The sequence below is a fragment of the Nannospalax galili genome, unplaced genomic scaffold, assembly GCF_000622305.1.
Source record: "Nannospalax galili isolate Female #2095 unplaced genomic scaffold, S.galili_v1.0 scaffold1508, whole genome shotgun sequence".
NCBI lineage: Eukaryota > Metazoa > Chordata > Mammalia > Rodentia > Spalacidae > Nannospalax > Nannospalax galili.
The window spans coordinates 408,189-428,833 of record NW_008358858.1 but is presented as its reverse complement, the minus strand read 5'-3'; the positions used below and the strand labels follow the sequence as shown (position 1 = coordinate 428,833).

General features: G+C 37.9%; 1 protein-coding gene across 13 annotated transcripts in view; it reads right to left on the bottom strand.

Annotated features, from left to right (window-relative positions):
* Cdc42bpa (CDC42 binding protein kinase alpha) overlaps positions 1–20,645 on the bottom strand; it is a 311,536-nt gene that overhangs the window by 26,513 nt on the left and 264,378 nt on the right. For all 13 annotated transcript variants that reach the window (XM_008822349.3, XM_008822352.2, XM_008822356.2 and 10 more), the window contains 9 exons: positions 18,958–19,063; positions 14,635–14,771; positions 13,990–14,129; positions 12,705–12,786; positions 10,669–10,885; positions 9,548–9,610; positions 7,274–7,867; positions 5,099–5,196; positions 1,879–1,963 (listed from right to left, as the gene is read on the bottom strand). In XM_008822349.3, coding sequence (XP_008820571.1) covers positions 1,879–1,963; positions 5,099–5,196; positions 7,274–7,867; positions 9,548–9,610; positions 10,669–10,885; positions 12,705–12,786; positions 13,990–14,129; positions 14,635–14,771; positions 18,958–19,063 — 1,522 coding nt within the window. The remainder of the gene's footprint in view (positions 1–1,878; positions 1,964–5,098; positions 5,197–7,273; positions 7,868–9,547; positions 9,611–10,668; positions 10,886–12,704; positions 12,787–13,989; positions 14,130–14,634; positions 14,772–18,957; positions 19,064–20,645) is intronic.

The following is a 20,645-nucleotide window of genomic DNA, read 5'->3' as shown; positions in this document are numbered from 1 at the left end:
TTCTTTTTTAAAGTTTAAAACCTCATTTAATTTTGTCTTATAGGGTTTATACTGAGTACAATATTGTATAACGGTATTAATTCAACTGTAAACCTAAAAATTTACAGCCAATTTTGAAGGAGATGCATCTTAGCTCTGGAAATTGTTATTGAATATGTCAATGCTGTTGACAGCATGAAATGCTTCTTCTAATTTTATGGTTATTAAATAAATAATTAAAAAAATAAAGAATCCTAAAACGGGCTGGAGAGATGGCTCAGTGGTTAAGTAAACTGACTGTTCTTGCAGAAGACCTAGGTTTGAATCCCAGCACCCACATGGCAGCTAATAGCTGTCTGTAACTCCAGTTCCAGGGGATCCGGTGGCCTCTTCTGTCCTCCGCGGGCATTTCACGACATGGGTGCACTTACCTACATGCAGGCAATACCCGAATACACATAAAAAAAAAAAAAAAGAATCCTAAAACAAGAAATAATTTTCAGTAGAATATGTAAAAAGATGTATGCTGCAATTAGGCATAGCTTACAGAATACATTCTCACTTTTGATTATAAATATAAGATGCTATACTTTTGCTGGAAGAAAGAAGCTATCTTGGTGTCCTGCCACTTTGAAGAGCCATTCCACCTCCAATATGTTTACCTTACCTTCTTTCTCCCTGCAGAAAGTGGTTTCAGTGGTTCAGGACATTAAAAAGAGCTGCTATTGAGGTGTTTCTGTGTGTGTGTTGCTAAGGACCAAATCAGACATTTGCAAATGTTTTGCAAACATGTGACCACTGAACGACATGAGCAGTCGCAGAAAGCTGTGACTGTTAATGTATGCAGTGATCAAGAATAAATGGTAAATGAGTAAATAATAAAATTCTTTTTACACAAGACAGGCACTTCTTTTTCAAGATTTAATCTGTGAAATGTGGGTTAAGAAAGGAGCTGCACTCTGCTCCACTGAGAGGAAGAATCTATTGCTATTTCTATGCTTCTGGTCTTAGGTACACTTGATGTATAGCCCTAGTGACCCCAGAACCATAGACCTACTTCAGTTTTTGCTTCTGGAAGTAAATAACTATGAGGAAGGGATGGTACGAACTTTCTGGGCTTTGTGAACACAGTATATGAAAACATAACATGCTTACAACAGGATGGGAGATGTCATAATCTAAGTAACATAAGGAAAAGGAGAAAAAGCCTGTTTTCAAAAATTCTTAACATTGAAAAGTTAAGAGAGAAGGATGTGGATAAAAGCCAAATGGGCTTCAAAGGCAAGCCAAGTAGATAAGAAAGAAACAAGGGGGCTGGAGAGATGGCTCAGCAGGTAAGAGCATTGGCTACCATACAAGTTTAAGAGCATCACTTTTGTGCAATAGCTGATCTTACTATCTTAACAAAGTTTGACAGTGGGCAAGAGTACATACACTCTAGACTAAGATATGCCTCAGTTTAAATCTGGACCCAGGCACTTAATGTTTGTGCTGGACAGCTTCAGCTGTCAATGTGACATACCTGGAAAGAGGGAACTAAAGTTGGGTAATTTCCCCCATAAGTGATGTGGGAGGGTCCAGCCCAGCCCACTGTGGGTAGTGCTACCCCTGCACAGCTGGTCCTGAGTTGTATAAGAAAGTAGGCTGAGCACAGGCTAGAGGAACAAGCCAGGAAGCAGTTCCTCCATGATCTGTGTTTCAGTTGCTGTCTCCAGGTTTCTGCTTTGGCTTCCACTGATGATACACTGTGAGCTGCAAACAACTAAACCCTTTCCTCCCCAAGTTGGTTTTGGTCAGTGTTTTATCACAGCAATAGAAACCAAAGTAGGACAATGTCCATATGCCCTTGGACTGTTACAGGATTTCTAGTGAAGCTATTCTTTTACTATATTCTCTTACCTGCCATCTTATTTTTGAAATATATTAATCTGATGGTCTCCAATCCTAAAAGATTTAATGATCCCTCAGTGTTTAATGGTCGAACCTAAAATAATAGAAAATGAAATTAGTATTTCAATAAAATCTTTGAAAATTAAATCTACAAACTTTGATGTATTTTTTAAGAACACACTATTAAGACTTTTCATTTATCTATGTCAAAATATGGTTCTCTTTAAAAAATCTCAACCAGTTAATTATTCTGACTAGGAAAGTATAGTCACCTAATTTGAACAAACTAACTTATCATGAAAAGGCTCATCTTAGACAAATAAAGCAAGCAGAAACATAAATCTTATATTTACATTTTAAAAGCCATTAGTGACCAAATAATTAAACTATGAAATTAATACATCTGGCTTTAAAAAAAATTATTTATTATTTTTATTTTATATGTTGAGTGTATTGCCTTCAGGTATGCACCCCTCTCATGCAATGCCCATGGAGGTCCAAAGAGGATGTTGGATCGCCTGGAACCGGAGTTATGGATGGCTGTTAGCTGCCATACAGGTGCTAGGACCCTAACTTGGGTCCTCTGCAAGAGCAACCGGTGCTTTAACTGCTGAGCCATCTCTCCAGCCCACATCAGCTTCGTGAATTTTTATCACCATATACCAAATGCCCACATATCTGGAGAGGAAATGCTGATATATGGAAAGGAAAGGTCGCCAACAAAGAGTAACGAAGGAACCAGTTGTATAAAACCAATAAAATAACTTCATACCATATATAAAAACTCAATTCCAAATGGATTATAGGTAGACATGTAATAAGTAAAATTTATTATGTATAAAATACTAAAAGTAGCAACATGTAGAAAATCTTAGAAACAGTATATCTGGAAGAAAATAAAGAGTGTATCTTTATGATCTTGAAGTAGCAAACTTTCTTAAGAAAGAAAAAAAAAAAAGAAAAACCTAAACAACAGGAAGGACATATTTAAGTACTAATAATTTCTGGGGCTGGAGAGATGGCTCAGCAGGTTAAGAGCAATGGTTGCTCTTGCAGAGGACCCGGGTTTATTTCCCAGCACCCACATGGTGGTTAAGAACTGTCTGTAACTCCAGTTCCAGGGGCTCTGATACCCTCTTCTGACCTCCATGGGCACTGTATGACATGGGTACACTTACATACATGCAGGCAATAACCGCACACACATAAAATAAAAATAAATAAAATATATTACCCCCCCCCCCAAAAAAACAACCAAACAAAAACTAGTAATTTCTGCTTAGGAAAATATATAATAAACATGAACAGATGTCACAATCAGGGAAAAAATTTATCCCATTACTAACCCAGGACCTATGGAAAAGATGGCAAATCCAACAACCATTCCCTGCCCCCAGAAAAAAAGGCAAATATGACCAGGCATTTCATGTAGAGAAAATGTGAACAGTGAATAAACACACAGAAGATTCCCAATCACATAGTTAACTGGAAACCTGCAAACCAATACTTCAATAATATACCAATTTATTACAATTTATAAAATGATGTATGAAAAAAGACGTGGGTTAGGAGGAACTCTTATATGCTGTTCATGAGAATATCATTTGCACTAATATTCTGGAAAATAACATGGTACTGTCTCATAAAGTTCAATGGTTGCAATCCCCATGTATCAGTAATTCCACTTGGAGGCTGACAGACGTAAAGGAGCCCCTCCACACCTACATCAAGAATATCTACAATAGCAAAGAGCTTTAAAAGTAATTCAAATGTCTGTCAGAGAATAGATAAACACTTCACCCAACAGATGGTTTTACAGTAGTGAAAAAGCGACAGACTGTACATAGTACCTATAGCAACATGTACGAATCTTAAACACATAGTAAATGAACAAAGACAGCAAGGCACAAAGTGACACTGAATTGCAACAGTTTAAAAGGATGCAAAACCTAGTAAACCTAAACAATATCATTATTTAGGAATACTTAACTTTTCCAACCCTCTACATTTTAAGGAAAACAAAGGAATGATGATAGCTCAACATACAGAACAGCAATTTCCTGTGAGGAGAGGTGAACAGAACATGGTGCGCACACAGACTCAGTGACCTCAGTGACACTGTTTTAGTCTTAGGTAAGGGGCTGGGCTCACAAGTGATCAGCCAAGTGTTATGCCCATAAAGGTCACATACTTTTTCATACACTGCAAAAAGTACATTAAAAAAAAAACCCAAACAGAAAACTGTGGCCAGCCCAAATTTACAAAGTTGAAGACCATATTTTAGTTGCTCGATATTATGTGGCAATATTTAAAGAGGTTTTACACTACCAGTATGGCTTAAAATTGGGGCATATTTTGAATTACCTTGGCTACTTTGTTTCGCCTCTTCCTCTGAAATGACTTTTAACTAAGGGTATACATGCTCCATAAGCCACATGTATCTAATTAAACTATTACCCTTCATTTTTGCAAAACAGCAACCCTGTACTTGTAAAAATTGTGTTAAAGAAATGGAGAAATGATAATGGAAAATATTATGTTTTATTAGGCATATGTGAAACCACTATTCTTATATCATGAGACACCTAAAAACAGTTTTTATATTAAGTATTTTACTTTTCTAGTCTGTGAAACCTGTTCCTAAGGGATCAAACACTGCAATCATTGCATGAAAAGCAGTTATAATAAATAATAATCAGATGCTCCTTCTGAGCTCCTTAACCCAAAGCAGATGACAGTACTGGCATTTTAGGTTGTAGTATGTGTTCTAGCTGCTCATCATGACAGCAATTAAATGCAATAAATGTGGTATGGTGTTAAGCTACCTATAATAAAATTAACCATCTTAGAATTAAGCCATTCTCAGAAAGACAAATATCTTACGTCTCTTCTCATATGTGGTCCCTAGACTGTATGCGAAATATGCAATCCGGAAATGTTGGAAACACCTCTGAAAGCATAAAATGAAACTATTAGAGAGAGAGAGAGAGAGAGAGAGAGAGAGAGAGAGAGAGAGAGACATGAAGGGAAAAGCACAAATGTCTATGGGAAGAAAAGGGAGGGGAGCGGCAGGGTTCAGGGGTAATATGGCTTAATTTACAATGTATACTTTTATGAAAATATCCTATGTAACACAGTACAATGCACAATGAATATATGCAATGAAAAAATTTTAAACATTAAAAACTTCTAAAATTAACCAACAGCCCATGTTTTAGTGTTATATTACCTTTTTGAGAGGAAGAGTCTGTATCCATTCCATGGAGTTTACATCAAAGATATCAACTGCATTTTCACTATAAACTGAGAGATAAGGTGCATTGTAACCTGGGAGAAAGAAGGAGGGAACAGACTGCTGATTACTATGAACCAATAAGCCCCAAACACTTTGAAAGGTATATCCTAAGCAACTGTAGCATAGAATCCCATTAGAATCCCATTGTAAGAGCAATGTTAAAATGTGCTTTTGAAGTAAGCAGAATATAAATCATAAAGGAAGATAAACCAGATTATATAGCCCAATATAGAAGTCAATTAACATACCTTGCCCAATAAAGTAATCCATTGCATTTTGAAATATTAGACTCAAAGCACTTACATTGATGACAGTGAAACAAACATACAAAGCAGAAATCCTCACCTAAGTGTTCTAGTCTCAGAAAAGCAAGTGTGCATGATGTATGTATACATCACATGTTCAGTTCAGAAGTGGAGATATGTATTACCTTAGCAGTTTCAGGACTAGAGTGGATGTGCTGCATGTAATTGTGGAAGCAAAAAGTATTAAATAAATGGTACACAAGCAGACCAAGTGACTTACCTAAACCAAGGTTACTGCTGAATGACAGGCATAGTTAGAAATAAGTCAGATATTTTAGCATTAAAAAATTTTATGTGTGTGAGTGTTTTGCCTGCATGTATGTAAGTGCACTATGTGCATGCCTGGTGCCCACAGAAGCCAGGAGAGGTACTGGATTCCCAGAACTGGAGTTAAGGACAGGTGTAAGCTGCCATGTGGATGCTGGGAACTGAACCTGGGTCCTCTGGAAGAGGAGCAAGTGCTTTTAACTGCTGAGCCAGCTCTCCTACCCCATATATTCTGATTTTTACTCCACATTAGAACACTGAATTATCTGACTCAGTCACAGAAGAGCATCCATTTTACACATTATGTCACTGATAAAAATGTACATTTCAAAAGTAATAAAACATTAAAAAGTTAAACCTTGCCGGGCATGGTGGTGCACTCCTTTAATCCCAGCACTCCGGAGGCAGAGGCAGGCGGATCTCTGTGAGCTCAAGGTCAGCATGGTCTACACAGTGAGTTCCAGGACAGCTGGGGCTACAGGGAGACCCTGCCTGAAACCAAACCAAACCAAACCAAAACAAAACAAAACGTTAAACCTTGATGGGTAGGATTAGAGGTTTGCTTCTGCTGTTGTTCTTTTAATAGAGATTTCCTTATTTTTCTATAATATGCCTTTACTGTCCTTGTACAATTTCTCTACTGAGACTTAACTGGATGGACCCATCTATCCATCCATCTTCCTGCCCCGGTAGTTGCTTTGTCAGAGTGAATTCCATCTACTTGGCCTTCTTGAGGAATCTTCTTCTATTCTTTGTATTTCCCAGATACTCAGCCTTTTCCTACTGGTTCCCCAATGTCTTTCTTTTCAGCGTTCAAATAGGCCCAAGAGTCCTGTATTACAAATAAAACAATCCAGAGCAGACACTCCTTCCACTGCTTGCCTTGGTAACACACATTCTATCCAACCATTTGTTTGACCCTGAAGCTTTTCTTTGACCCTGCTGTGCTCCATGAGGGCACACTGCATCTATTCCACTCATGACTACAGCTCAGATAGTGAAATATGTATTCAATAATGATTGTATTATTATTCAGTAGCAAAAGTACTTAATAATAGTTTAATATTTTTGAAAGTGAAATAAGCAAATTTAAATCTACATGTCTATAAAAAATATTAAAATGCAGTAACACTTCTTACAAATGCGGCATTATGCCTTTAGATAAGTGATCAAACAATTTCCTTAGTAGTATGTCTCCAGAGTAAGTCCTATGAGCTCCTTAAGAGCACTGCTTTGGGGGATCATGAAGAGAACAATTCTGGGTTATTTCAAAACATAACAACAAGGGGATAAAACATGCATCTCAGTAGAACACTCCATAGAAAGATTAGTTTTAATTAGGTGCAGGTTAATGTTGACTCTGCCTAGGCCTCACAATGTATGATTGATTACTTTATATAAGGAGCGTGTAATTAGTAATTAGGAAAAGCCTTAAGAATGGTTAAAGAACTAGCTATTAGTAATGATAATTACATTTAGATGAAGTGGGAAGGAAAAGGAAGGAGGAGACAGAAAATGACAGCTATAGGAATCTTACAGCAAGAGGAAGGATTTGCTGGCCACATCAATTCCTGCTGTCTAGATCTTCGGCCCTGGCAGTCCGTGTATATCCCAATGCTGTTAAAACACAGCAGATATTCTTTACTGGAGATCTCAACTGCACAGATAGCATCCATTGGCTGATGCACAATGAATGACAGAGTGTGGTCATTTGAATGGAGCATATTGCATGGACTTCCTTCTCCATTCAAGGGGTATCTGAGAAATCCCGACTGGAATCCCACACAGAGTTGTTCACTGAAGATGGCCATCCACTGGACAGTATATGGAACTTGAATTTCCTTAAATTTCCTGTGACGGGTCTTGCTTTGAAGCAGTTCGTAACAGAGGACCTGTCTTTTCATAGCCACACACAGGCAGGTCAGAGCTCCATGGCGCACTTTCCCAGCAGTTATGGTTTGGCACCCTTTAGTTTCTGCCAGCTTGTAAAAATCTGTCTCTCGCCCATCCAAAGCTGACATTGGAAAAAGTCGCACATGACGATTTCTTCCTGAAATCACAGCCATAAGCTGGTCACTTGGAATGAGTTCAATCTGATGGATCTTCTTACTGTCACCAACTCTAATAATTTCTACACAAGGAAATAAAACATCAAATGCAACAGTTTTACTAATCATGCCCAAATTAAACTCAAAAGGATGTAAGTCAACTTGTAGTGAAGTATAGTTGCCCCCTTATATACAAGAATTAAAGATCAGAAATCACACAGAAAAAGGAAGCTGACTGAACCCATCGTCAGATCGTTTATCCCACCTATAGCTGGTATTAAATTCAGCCTTGAGAGCTCTGTCAGCCAGTCTGTCAGCCTCTTACACTGTTACTTGTGTAAGAGAACACCAAAACTTCAATAAAAATTTGTTTATTGGTACTAAATTTCAGGGAACTTCACCATAGGATTCCTAATTTTAAAAACCAAGTAACTGAGCAACTTGTATTTCTTTTAGGTATTTCTTTTGAGTATGTGTGCGAATGCGCACATGCACAAGCACGTAGTGGTCAGAAGTCAACCTAGGGTATTCTTCCTCAGAAGCCATTCGCTGTGTTTTCTTTTAATTAAAATACTTATAGTGTGTGTGTATATATGTGTATGTGTGTGTGTGTTGTGAATGGTGTGTGTGTTTGTGTGTGTGCCATGGCATGCATGTGGTGATCAAAAGATTAAAGGAGTCAGTTGTCTCCTATCTTTATGTGAGTTCTAGGGACGGAACTCAAGACACCAGGATTGCACGGTGCCTTTACCTTCACTGAGCCATCTTGCCAGTCTTCACCAAAGTCTCAATGGGACCTGGAGCTTGCCAAATAGGCTAGGTTGGTTGGCCAGAGACCCCCAGGAGTTCATCTGTCTCTGTTTCACCAATGCTCTGTTTCGTCAAGCACACACCACCATGCCTGGCTTTCATGTAGTTGCTAGGGCTCAAACTCAGATACGTGTGCCTACATGGCAAGCACTTTACTAACTGGAGTATCTTCCCAGCCCCTCTCTGAGGGCATTTCTATGGTAACAGACTTTACCAGTTTAAATGAACCCTGCTTTCTCATGATCTAACTAGATATAAACACAGAACTTAAAATACTATGTTTATGAAGAGCAGATTAAATTGGTTTCTCTTAATTTTACACAGCACTTAATTTTTCCCTGGGAGTAAAAATCCTGTTGTATGGAACTATAGGGAAAAAACTTCAAATGACATTTTAGTAATTGTCATCTCTTAAAGTAGTAATAAAAAAAATGAGAAAATCGATTTGTATTTTTCTTTTATATGCCATCTTTAGAAATGCAACAGAACTAGCCAATACAATGATGGAAAGGAATAATACATAATTAAGGTTTTAGAACTTAGAGGAATAAGACTTAAAAATCTCCTGATTTAAAAATACATAAAATTATGCCTGGAAAATTTTAGTAATGGCATCAAAAAGCATAAATTCTTCTCTTTTAAACTTTAGGCTTCAGAGTTTTCTAATATATTATTATTTTTTTAAAATTTTATTATTTTTACTTTATGTGTACAAATGTATTGCCTGCATGTATGTAAATGTACCAGTGTCATGCAATGCCCGAGGAGGTCAGAAGGGAGCGTCAGATCCCCTGGAACTGGAGTTACAGATGGCTGTTAGCTGCCATGTGGGTGCTGGGGTTTGAACCCTGGTCCTCTGCAAGAGCAGCCAGTGCTCTTAACTGCTGAGCCATCTCTCCAGTCCCCTAATATATTATTTTAAATTATTCCAGAATAACTGGGTTTTCTCTTACCATCTTTAGTGACATGCAGAACAAATAATCCTTCTTCATTTCCCAAAGCTATCCTTTCATGATCTATTTAAGACACAAACATAAAACATTTCATTAGCTAAAAACCATGTTAAAGATAACAGAATAAACCAGATAACCAAAAATTTTGTGCAACAATGGAAAAGTAAAAATCAAAATATATGATTTATTAGATTTTTCTCAGATTACAGATTTCTCAGATTTTTTCTCACACCTTTTAAAAACAGAATCATCATTTAAAACATCTACATTTGGGTTTGGGGATTTAGCTCAGTGGTAGAGCGTTTACCTAGCAAGCTCAAGGCCCTGGGTCCAGTCCTCAACTCCAGGGGTGGGGGTGGGGAGAAATCTTCAAAGTTCTACTTCATTTCATTAATCAATTTATGCTAGGCATGGTGGCACATGCCTTTAATCCCAGCACTCAGGAGGCAGAGGCAGGTGGATCTCTGAGTTCAAGGCCAGCCTGGTCTACATAGTGAGTTCCAGGACAACTGGGGCTACAGGGAGACCCTGACTCAAAAAGACCAAAAAAAAAAAAATCTACATTCATTCCTATCAAAAGAAGTAAATACTTATTCAATAAATAGTGAAAAAAATAAAAAACTTTGTGCCATAGATCTGGTTCCATGTGTTGTTTGGGAAGAGAAACCCTGTGAAAAGCATTTGAATTATATTCACTAAGTTTTTCAATATTTACTAGAAAGTTGGATGTGTATATAAAAACTTAACAAAAAATGAAAACTTCCACATACAGAAGATGCTATTTATTGATGACATATATTCTGTTTTCTAAACTTCCCAATAGCCTATATATTACACATAAAACTTAAACTCTAAGAATTAACTTGTCCTAATTCATACAAGTAGGAAAAAAGGTAAGTAGGCTGACCTTGTGCTTTTGGGAAGATAATGCACTTCGAATGGTTTAAGTGCTGAAAGGCACAGATCTGACATAGGCCTTGCTCATTCCATAAACACCTACTGAGATCTGCGGCATACCGTTTATCATGCTAGACTCTGGGGATGCCTATATGAAAGCCATTATCTGCTTGAAATATACATCAGTACAAAATTATGATAATATACATGCAATAAATTCATACCTATGATTGCGGCTGCCTGTGTTGTTTTAATGAGGGGTAGAGTGCTGTCATAGGCCTCTTTGGGAACATACACTGAGCGGTCTCTGAATTTGTTTTTCTTCAGAATCTTGTGGAGCTCACTCAGCACTCCCACCCACTTACTCTTCTCACTCTCACTGTCTGCCAGCAGCAGGACTGAGCATTTGTTACTAGGTGCTGAGAGCTGGGAAGCTGTGACCTAAAACAATTTGATATCCACAGTATTAGAAAATACACACCTTTATGCTAGGGTCAGGGTTGTATTTGCTTGCTTAGCACTCACCAACAGAACATGCATTCACTAACTGCCGTCTTTAACAAAATTCAGCTATGCCTACTGAGCAACTCATTTTGGCATTCCAACTCGTGACAGGCAAAGAGAGGTGATGCTACTCAAAATGATACTGTCATTTTCATGGTCCTTGTTAAGAAAATTCCAGGAGAAGCATGAAAATGCATTACACATACTAATACAACAGCAGACACTTAGTACAGATAGAAAACTACTTTACCAGATGAACCCATTTAATCCCCAACAGTTCATGACACAGGAGCTGTTATTATATTCTAATTTTATATATATAAGAAAGCCATACTAAGGGATATTAATTTCCTAAGGGCACACAGAGCTCAGGCCTATGCTTCTAAGTGCTATATTAAACTGCTTTGAAAGTCAGGAATATTTGTACATACATTCTCTGCTACTTCATAACAATACTTCATATTATCATTAAAGGAGATTAGATCACTTGAAAACAGCATGTAAATTTGAAGGCTTGTAAGTCAATCAGAGCACTTTTAAATTATATATGTATATATCCTTTATATAGTTCTATATGCTTCAAGCATCAGTGACAATAAAATCCTAGTGCAAATTAGTTACAGCTAAATGGGTGTCTACAGGGACTCCTTGGTAACTAGGACAGAATAAATGGTTATTGGCTTGGAAATTGAGAGACTAGGTTTAATCTTTTACCTTCCTTAGATACACAGACAAAAAGTAAGCAGGATGTATGTACCAACAGAGGAGCTAAAAACCAACTCTATTGTGTAATTCACTAAGATGGCTACCAGCAATTCCTCCTATGCAATGAGAGAGAGAGAGAGAGAGAGAGAGAGAGAGAGAGAGAGAGAGAAAGAGAGAAAGAGAGAAAGAGATAGAGAGAGAGAATGAATAAAGAGACTGACATTGCTAAGCTGACAGTGAGCACCAAAGTCACAGAGGTAGGAAAAGATTATTTTAGATGTTCCAGCCCCAAATGAGTTGAATGCAACTATGGGAGTCCTTCATTCAACACCGCAGAGCAGTGAAAACCAAACAGTCACTGTTCGTTTAAGCTTCTTAGTTTTGGAGTACTTGTTATAAAGCAATAGGTAATGGAAACAATTTTTAAAACAAAGGTTTTACAGAGACAGACTTTGGTTTTAAATTTTGAGAAACCTCAAATTTATCCAATTTTCCACGAGGCAGGATTATTTGAAAGTCAAACTGGGACTCGCAATATTATTTAACATGAAGCATACCTTAGAAACATATCTTTATGCTTTCTACAGGTCTTAGCACCAATTTTGTATTCACTCAAATATTGGATAATGAGACATATATAAAAGAACATAAAGTCTTGTCCAGTAAGTTTATGATCTATATAGAGTGGCAAAACACTCATTAGAAACAAGTAATTAGGGGCTGGAGAGATGGCTCAGTGGATAAAATGCTTGCTGCACACATGAGGACCAGAGTTCAGATTCCCAGGACCTATGTAAAAGCTGAGCAGGTCTGCCTGTTACCCAGCACTTTAGAGGTGATGGCAGGGGATCCTGGGGCAAGCTGGCTAGCTAGTCTAACTCTGTGTTAGTTCAGTGGTTAAAGTGCAGTGCAATCAAGGAAGACACTTGATATCATTCTATGGCCTCCATATGCATATGCACACACACAAATGTGTATTCAGACACACATGCATAGCTCACACCAGAAAAACACTCAAGTAGTAACTGCTCAAATGACAACACACACTTACTCTAAATATACAGGGAATATCTTTTCGACTTGCATGAATAACATCAGAAGCCAAGACTGAACTCACAGAAAATTCTTCATCTCTGAAAGAAGAATTAAACATTAAAAGTCAGTATTATTGCTTTGTGTGTATGGTTTTGTTTGTATAACACATGTGAAACAATTCTGAAAGCTTAACTGAATAAATACTCCAAGTGAATTTCAAACAAAACAAAACACATGATTTCCCCACGCAACTATTGACAGTACTCACAGTAATTTACTGGGAAAAACTTGGCAGTGGCACATTATACAAACACTAGAAGTAACTACTGAGTAACCAGCTCTGGTGAGTCTTCAGAGCTCCACTGGACTCTCTTGCTTCCCACAATAAATCTCATGTATACTCAACCCAGTTCATCTGACTTTCTTCTCTTTCTTCAGCACCTCTAACCGTATTCCCTCTGGCTCCCTTATGTTCATCCTTGGTACCACCATTCCCTGTTCTAAAAGTCCTGACACCTTTGTCTTGTCTTTGATTCCCCTGCCCCCCTGCTTTTTTAAATAAACAGTTTGACCCCTGTTTGCCCAGCCCTTCTAATCTTTCTATATTCAGTCCTTCAGGAAGTTTTGCAAGATTTCCCCTGCCAATATTTCTTAGACCAATCCCTTCATATTTTGCCATGTTTGAGACACAAGTGTGAAATGCCAATGTGTGATATGGCTGGAAATGTGGATTCTGAGCAATGGCTAGCTACATCTACATTGGAGCCACATGTGAGATCTGTCAATCAGAAGTGATGGCTGAAGGTACAGGAGAAAATAAAATTCCCCAGGACAGTGCCTGGAGTCCCAGGAAGACAACAAAGGAGGTACTCAAGGGGCAGGCAAAGACTTTGGAAAATGAGACTAGAGAAACCCAAATTCTTAAATGTTTTAAATGTGAATTCAGTCTGTTTTACAAGGGCTAGTATGAGATGTGCTATCCCTTCCTTACACTGAATCACTGTGTATCTTCAGGTGACCATTTAAATAGCATGTTAGGCCTCCTTTACCACATAACCTTCACCTGGTCTTCTAGACCTAAACTTGGGCTTACAGCCCCCACACTCAATACATGTACCCAACCTGTCCTAGAACCATTCCTAACCTCCTAGGTCTTTTTTTCTAACATAGTAGTAGTAGGGTTATATCTGAAAATTAACACAAAATTGGATTACTAACCCAAATCATGGAAATACAAAGGAATCATAAGCTTTAATTCCTATGCTGTGATGGCACACACATCTCTACCCCTCAGGGCTTACCTCATGTCAATCACTTGACTAATGACAGAGCTGGGCTGGGATGCCTTTCCTTCAGCAACATCGTAGAGAAAGAGCTTGAAGTCACACACGACAGCCAGCGCTCTCTGCCACCCTTTCTTCACTCCGGCTGGCTTAGGGATCTCATTTTTGTTTCAGTCAGACAGATAAACAAACACAACTCAAATGAAAATGTCAGTGACAGTCTCTAATTTCCTGTGAATTTGGGGTGGAAACCTGATCATGTACACCAGAAACACATGCCATTAACAAAAGAAAAAGGGAGAATGTACTCTCCAGACACTGAATGGCTGGCTTTCTTTTATCTATAAGGTTTAAATGGCACCATTGTAAACTGGCAATTTACTAAAATAATACTCATGGCTTTTAGAGAAATGGCATAAAAGGCAAATGTGGTAGTAAGATGAAATTCATAAATAAATTTTACTGTCTTTGTTTTGTTTTTCTGAAAGCGGATCTCCCTGTAGCCTCAGTGGGCTTAGAACTCTCTATGGAGACCAGGCTGGCCTTCATCTCATAGAGCACCACCTGCTTTTGCCTCCCAAATGCTGAGATTAAAGGGGTGCACAATCCCGACTGTCTACAAAAATAAATTTTAAAAGATAATCTAACCCTAAAGGTACTCACCCTGACATGACCTTCATATGCTGTTCCTGTTCCTTTTTGTGGATCTATCCCAAGTGGACCTTTTGTCTGCTCAGGAGGAATTGGACAGGCAGTTGGAGCTTTGTTCACACAAGTTATATGACACGAGAATCCACACACTTTGGAGGGAAAAAAAGACACAATGCTAACATTCATTTTTAACAACAATGAAAAAGTTCACTGGGCACTGATTGCACACAGGTGCTCTGTTAGATGAACGCTATTTTAAACAACTACTTTATTACTAGGGAAACTGATCCATTTGCTTACTAATCAGAATTTCAATAAGAAGTGGTAAATATTTTTATCATTTATAATATTATCATTCTCTGTAAATGTTAGTGATCAAAGAAAGACGCAAATAGATAATACCCAACTCTGTAAACAACATGGCTAATTTAAATTTATAATTCTTAAAAAGTGGTCTCTGGAGTTTTTTTCTAGCTCTTCATTCTACTGTAACTTGGTATCTGCATAGAGCTGCTAATGGACATTAATCTACTTCACGTTTCTGCTACATCTCTGCTACTATTTATTTGTAGTGTGCATGTACACATGTGTGTTCAAGTGTGTGGGTACATGTGCACATGTGTGTAAATGTGTACAGGCCCAATGTTGAGTCAGAGTCTTCCTTGGTTGCTCTCCACTTTATCTTCTGAGGCAGGGTATCTCACTGAACCCAGAGCTCAACATCTCAGCTTGCCTTGAAGATCTCATGTCTCCACCTCCTGAGGGCTGGGATTACAGGTGGGCTGTCTGGAGTTTACATGGGTGCTGGGAATCCAAACTTGGGCCGTCATGCTTGACTAGCAAGTGCTTTATCCATTGCCATCTCCCCAATCTGTGGCCATTTCAGTCATTTTTGAAAATGGAATGCTTTGATGACTATAAAGACATGAACTAAGGGCACACTTCAGGGGATACTCTAAGCTCAACCTATAGCCAGGATAGTCAACCTTATTGAGCAATTTTTAAAAATATTTTATTTTTTTTATTTTATGTGTATGAGTGTATTGCCTGCATGTATGTAAACGCACCTGTGTTATGCAATGCCTGTGACAGTCAGAAGAAGGTGTTGGATACCCTAGAACTGTAGTTTTGGACCACTGTTAGCCACCATGTGGGTGCTGGGAACTGAACAGGGGACCTCTGCTAGAGCAATCAGTTTTCTTAACCACTGAGCCATCTCTCCAGTTCCTTACTGAAAATAATTTTTAATCATCTCTACGTTATACACTACTTGCTCAGCAGAGTCACAGAGCTTGGCAGCAGCAGTGCCAACTTCAAAGCCAGAGTCTACTCAGAATTGTCGCCTAGTCACCGACAGCACTGCTCTGCTCCTCTACTTGGTTCTCAGACTGAAATTCAAAGTAAGATGAAAAATAAAAATATAACTCAGGTTTCTAAATTAAAGATAAAAATATTTAAAACAAAAAGCTCTGCAGAGATTATAGACTAAGATTAAAATTCCTAATCTACAGGTGGATCCTGAAGAATACTGGGCAAAGGATAAGTGAGGAATCAAGGAGACAACAATGTAAGAACAGATACACATGGAAGAAATGAATTTGCTGTCATCACTCAGTATTATAAAACCAATGGAGGCAAGGTGGCCTAGTACTGACTGTTAGAAACTATTCAAACTTCTCAAATCACTATTAAGTGTTTAACAAGTTATAATTCATTTTACTAATAAGAAAAACTTCCCTTCAAAGGACAGTGAAACTGATGAAGTTAATTCTCATATGGGAACTAATGTTAATCAAGCAGAAATACAAATGGCGGGAATCATAATAAAACTGTAAGCACAAAACTACAAAACCTGCGAGACGAAAGCTGGGATAGTCTCCTGTGTCGCCTTGGCTTTATGGGGTAGGTTTTAAGGGTTTAAAAAACACAGAGACATAATTTCAGGATGGAAGACTACAGGAGGTGGAGTCTAAGAACTGCATGGTAATTGTCATACTAAAATGTGATCAGGGACTTACAGCCAGGAGGCTGTCTGGGATTCTTGCTGATGAAGAGTGTAAAATGACATGAAGGACGGGCTAAGGTCCAAAATGAGACCCAGTTAGAAAATGGCAGGTTTTCCCATCTTTGGCTTTAGCTGCACCTTCCTGGTCCATGACAGTCTAAAGATTATTTTGTCAGTTTCCTTTCTCCTCCATTAACCATCCTTGGACTTTCTCTTTACAATCTACATGTTTTCTGGATAATGTCATTCATATTTCTGATTTAATACACTCATAACTCTCAAATTTCTGTTTCTTGACCTTGGCCTCTTTCTGTGGATTCTGATGGATTAGGTAAGATAATGCAACTTAGATCTGACATTTCAGTTTTGGGAACCAAACATAAAATGCCCCGTCTTATGATGTTATTAATTTTCTCTTTCCTCAAAGCAGTTAAATAAGAACTAACTATAAATATATATTATACAGAGAACATATGAACCTCATGGAGAACAACTATGTTCCTTTAGAGTCCCTTAACAGCAGAAGAACTAAGAAATGGAAATCAATATTAGAATCTGAATTATTTTAAAAATCTTTTCATAAGCTATACCAGTAAATCAGATACCAGGTGGTGTTGTAATGGCAAGTTATATTTGCTTATAAAATCATACTTCTGGGGCTGGAGAGATGGCTCAGCGGTTAAGAGCACTGACTGCTCTTGCAGAGGACCCAGGTTCGATTCCTAGCACCCACATGGCGGCTATGAATGGTCCTTGACTCCAGTGCACTTACCTACATGCAGGTAATACATGCATATACATAAAATAAAAATAATAAAATATTTAAAAAATAAATATAAATCTTTAAAATCATACTTCTAAGTCACAATTATAGATTCCATATAATTTAAGTAATTTTTACTTCAGAGGTTCTAGGAAAAATAAAGTGATATATATATTTCACATTCTATTTAAGAAATGCCCAATAATTTTTCCTCTCATCTTTCTGTAAGAGCTCTATGAGGGTAAACTCTTCCTTCCCTACATTCACTACTGTACCCACAGTGCCTAGAAACAAACACAGAGCAAGAAGAATTCCATATACATGCATGATGGATGAGTCAATACACAGGGAAGGGAAAACTGTTATTAGGAACAAAATTTTTTGGCAGCCATCATTTGTCTACTTTTTAATAATATGAGAATAAAGAAAATGTTGAAATTAAATGAACAGATTAAGGATAACTTTCATGCCGTCTGTTCTATAGTTAGTGGTTTTGGGTGTTGTAAATTCTTACAACATGAACAAAAAAATGAAAAACATTTAAATATATCTCTCAAAAATGTTTCTAGGAAACAGCTCTCTAGTTCCTTCAACATTCAACAGACGTTAGAAGATCTTTCTTTTCTATATTTTTATTCAGAAAAAATAAATATTAAGTTAAAAAAAAAAAAACATGGGCCGGAGAGATGGCTAAGTGGTTAAGAGCACTTTGCAGAGGATCAGGGTTCGATTCCCAGCACCCACATGACAGCTGTGATGGTTTGAATGAGAATGTCCCCATAGGCTCAAGTATTTGAACATTTTGTCCCCAGTTGGTGGTGATGTTCTGGGAGGTCTCAGAAGGTGTGGCCTTGCTGGAGGAAGCATGTCTCTGGGGGTGAACGTACAGAGTTCTTAAGCCTTGCTGGATTTCCAGTCACTCTCTGCTTCCTGTGCCTGCTTGAAGATGTGAGAGCTTAGCTTCTGCTCCTACTCCAGCCACCTCTGCTGCCATGCCTCCCCACCATGCTGGACTCTTGTCCCTTTGGAACTGTAAGCTAAATAAACTCTTTCCTCCCTTGGTTACAGTGTTTTATCACAGCAACAGAAAAGTAACTAAGGCAGTGGTTAACAACCATCCATAACTCCAGTTCAGGTGATCCAGCTCCCTCTTCTTACCTCCACAGATATTGCATAACATAGGTGCACCCACCTACATTCAGGCAATACACTCATAAAAATAATAAATACTAAAAAAACAAACATTTTATATATTTTTAAAAATACGCCTTAGCCGCCACATGGGTGCTGGGAATTGAACCCAGGTCCTCTGCAAGAGCAGTCAGTGCTCTTAACTGCTGAGCCATCTCTCCAAGTCCTTAACTCCAGTTCCAGGGGAATCCGAAGCCCTCTTCTGACCTCCGTGGCATTGCACAACATGGGTGCACTCACATACATGCAGGCAATACACTCATACACATAAAATAAAAATAATAAAATATTAAAAAAATACGCCTTAGGCAGTAAATGTTAGGATTAATACAGTGGAACCCAAACAAGTCACAATTTCTTTCCTCTTTGTTCTTACCTTCACAGGAACAGCCCTGTCTTATCAGACCAACCATCAAAGAGGTGCACTGATGGCATTTTGTAGGAGTTGTAAAAGATTTTACGAAAAACTGGTGAGTCTTGCGCTGCAAAACAAATTGATTAAAAAACCTAACCATGGATTACTACAGATTGCCCCACACCACATACTAGAACGTTCCCTGAATAGGAGAATGACGTCTTTCCATCTCTCACATCTTCTTATAGTTTATGTTCTTTACTATTCTTATTAGGTAAATGAATTAGATTAAGATAAAGTAAAAAGTTAAATAATTACATTCTAATGCCATTTGCAAAGTATGTAAGGCAACTGTAGTTTTTCAGGTTTTTTGCTCACTAGTCATGGCTTCAGCAATTCTATAAATTGTTTGTTAGCAAAGAAGAATTAAGTGAAAATGTGTATATTTATACCCCCACAAAAATAGTTAAAAATTTTCATTACTTATATCTTGTTTGTGTGGGGGACATGTGCCACAGGACATGTATAGAGGTCACAGGACAAGGTGTAGGAGTTGACTATCTCTTTCCACCATGTGGATCTCAGGATTGATCCAGGTTGTCAAACTTGAAAGCAGGCACCTTTACCAACACTGACCCATCTCACTGGCTCCACAAATACAAAGTTTTAATAGGCTTTATACCTTATTAAGAGCTGCCCATATCCTTTGTTATTCAATAATTGAAATTGTACATTAATATTTTTCACTCTAACCCCAAAGAGATCCTCACATTGGACACATTTCATGAATAGATGTTAGAAATCTCACGTACTACTGCTCTATTTACTTCTCTAAGTATTCCCTGGTGCCTAATTGGTTGTTCTGAAATATTATGCTCATTGCAAATACTGTAGGTCCTTAATTAAGGAGGTTTGGCTTATATGCAAGAACATGATTTCTTTTACAACTGAAAATGAAGGAATAAACTCCACACTAAATGACCATAAAACAAGTGGAAGTAATAGTATTAAATGGAAATAAAATCTTAAATGGAAAAAAAAGAATGCTAATAAAATATTTTTAAATTAAAAAACAGTACGGTAAAATCCTCATTTATACTTTCTTTCATTTTCTGGGAGTAAAAACAAATATGCTATACAAATCTGTTTTCTCCCATGGAAAGAGGCAGTATTAGCCTTGAGTGGATAAAAATACATACACATTACTCTAGCAACTGATGGCAGTCTAGAATTTCTTACTGAAAGCCCAGTAAAGATCTTCTGATTGATTTATATGATGGTAAGTCAATTTAGAGTTCACCTCCTTGGGATCCCCTATTATTCTCCAATTTATCTCTTAGCATGTTTTAAAAAATACATTTATTATTTTTATTTTATGTGTATGAGTGTTATGCCTGCATGTAGGTAAGTGCACCCATGTTGTGAAATGCCTACGGAGGACAGAAGAGGCTGTTGGATCCCCTGGAACTGGAGTTACAGACAGTTGTTAGCTGCCATGTGGGTGCTGGGATTCGAACATGGGTCTTCTGCAAGAACAGTGTTCTTAACTGCTGAGTCATCTCTCCAGCTCCCTCTTAGCATGTTTTAAAAATAAACAACAGTTCCTCTATAATGATTCTTGAACCCCATACCCCATGTGAATTCAGGAGCAAGTTATGTTCAGTCCTCTGTACATGACCTTCCTCATCTATAGAACAGGACCAACAATG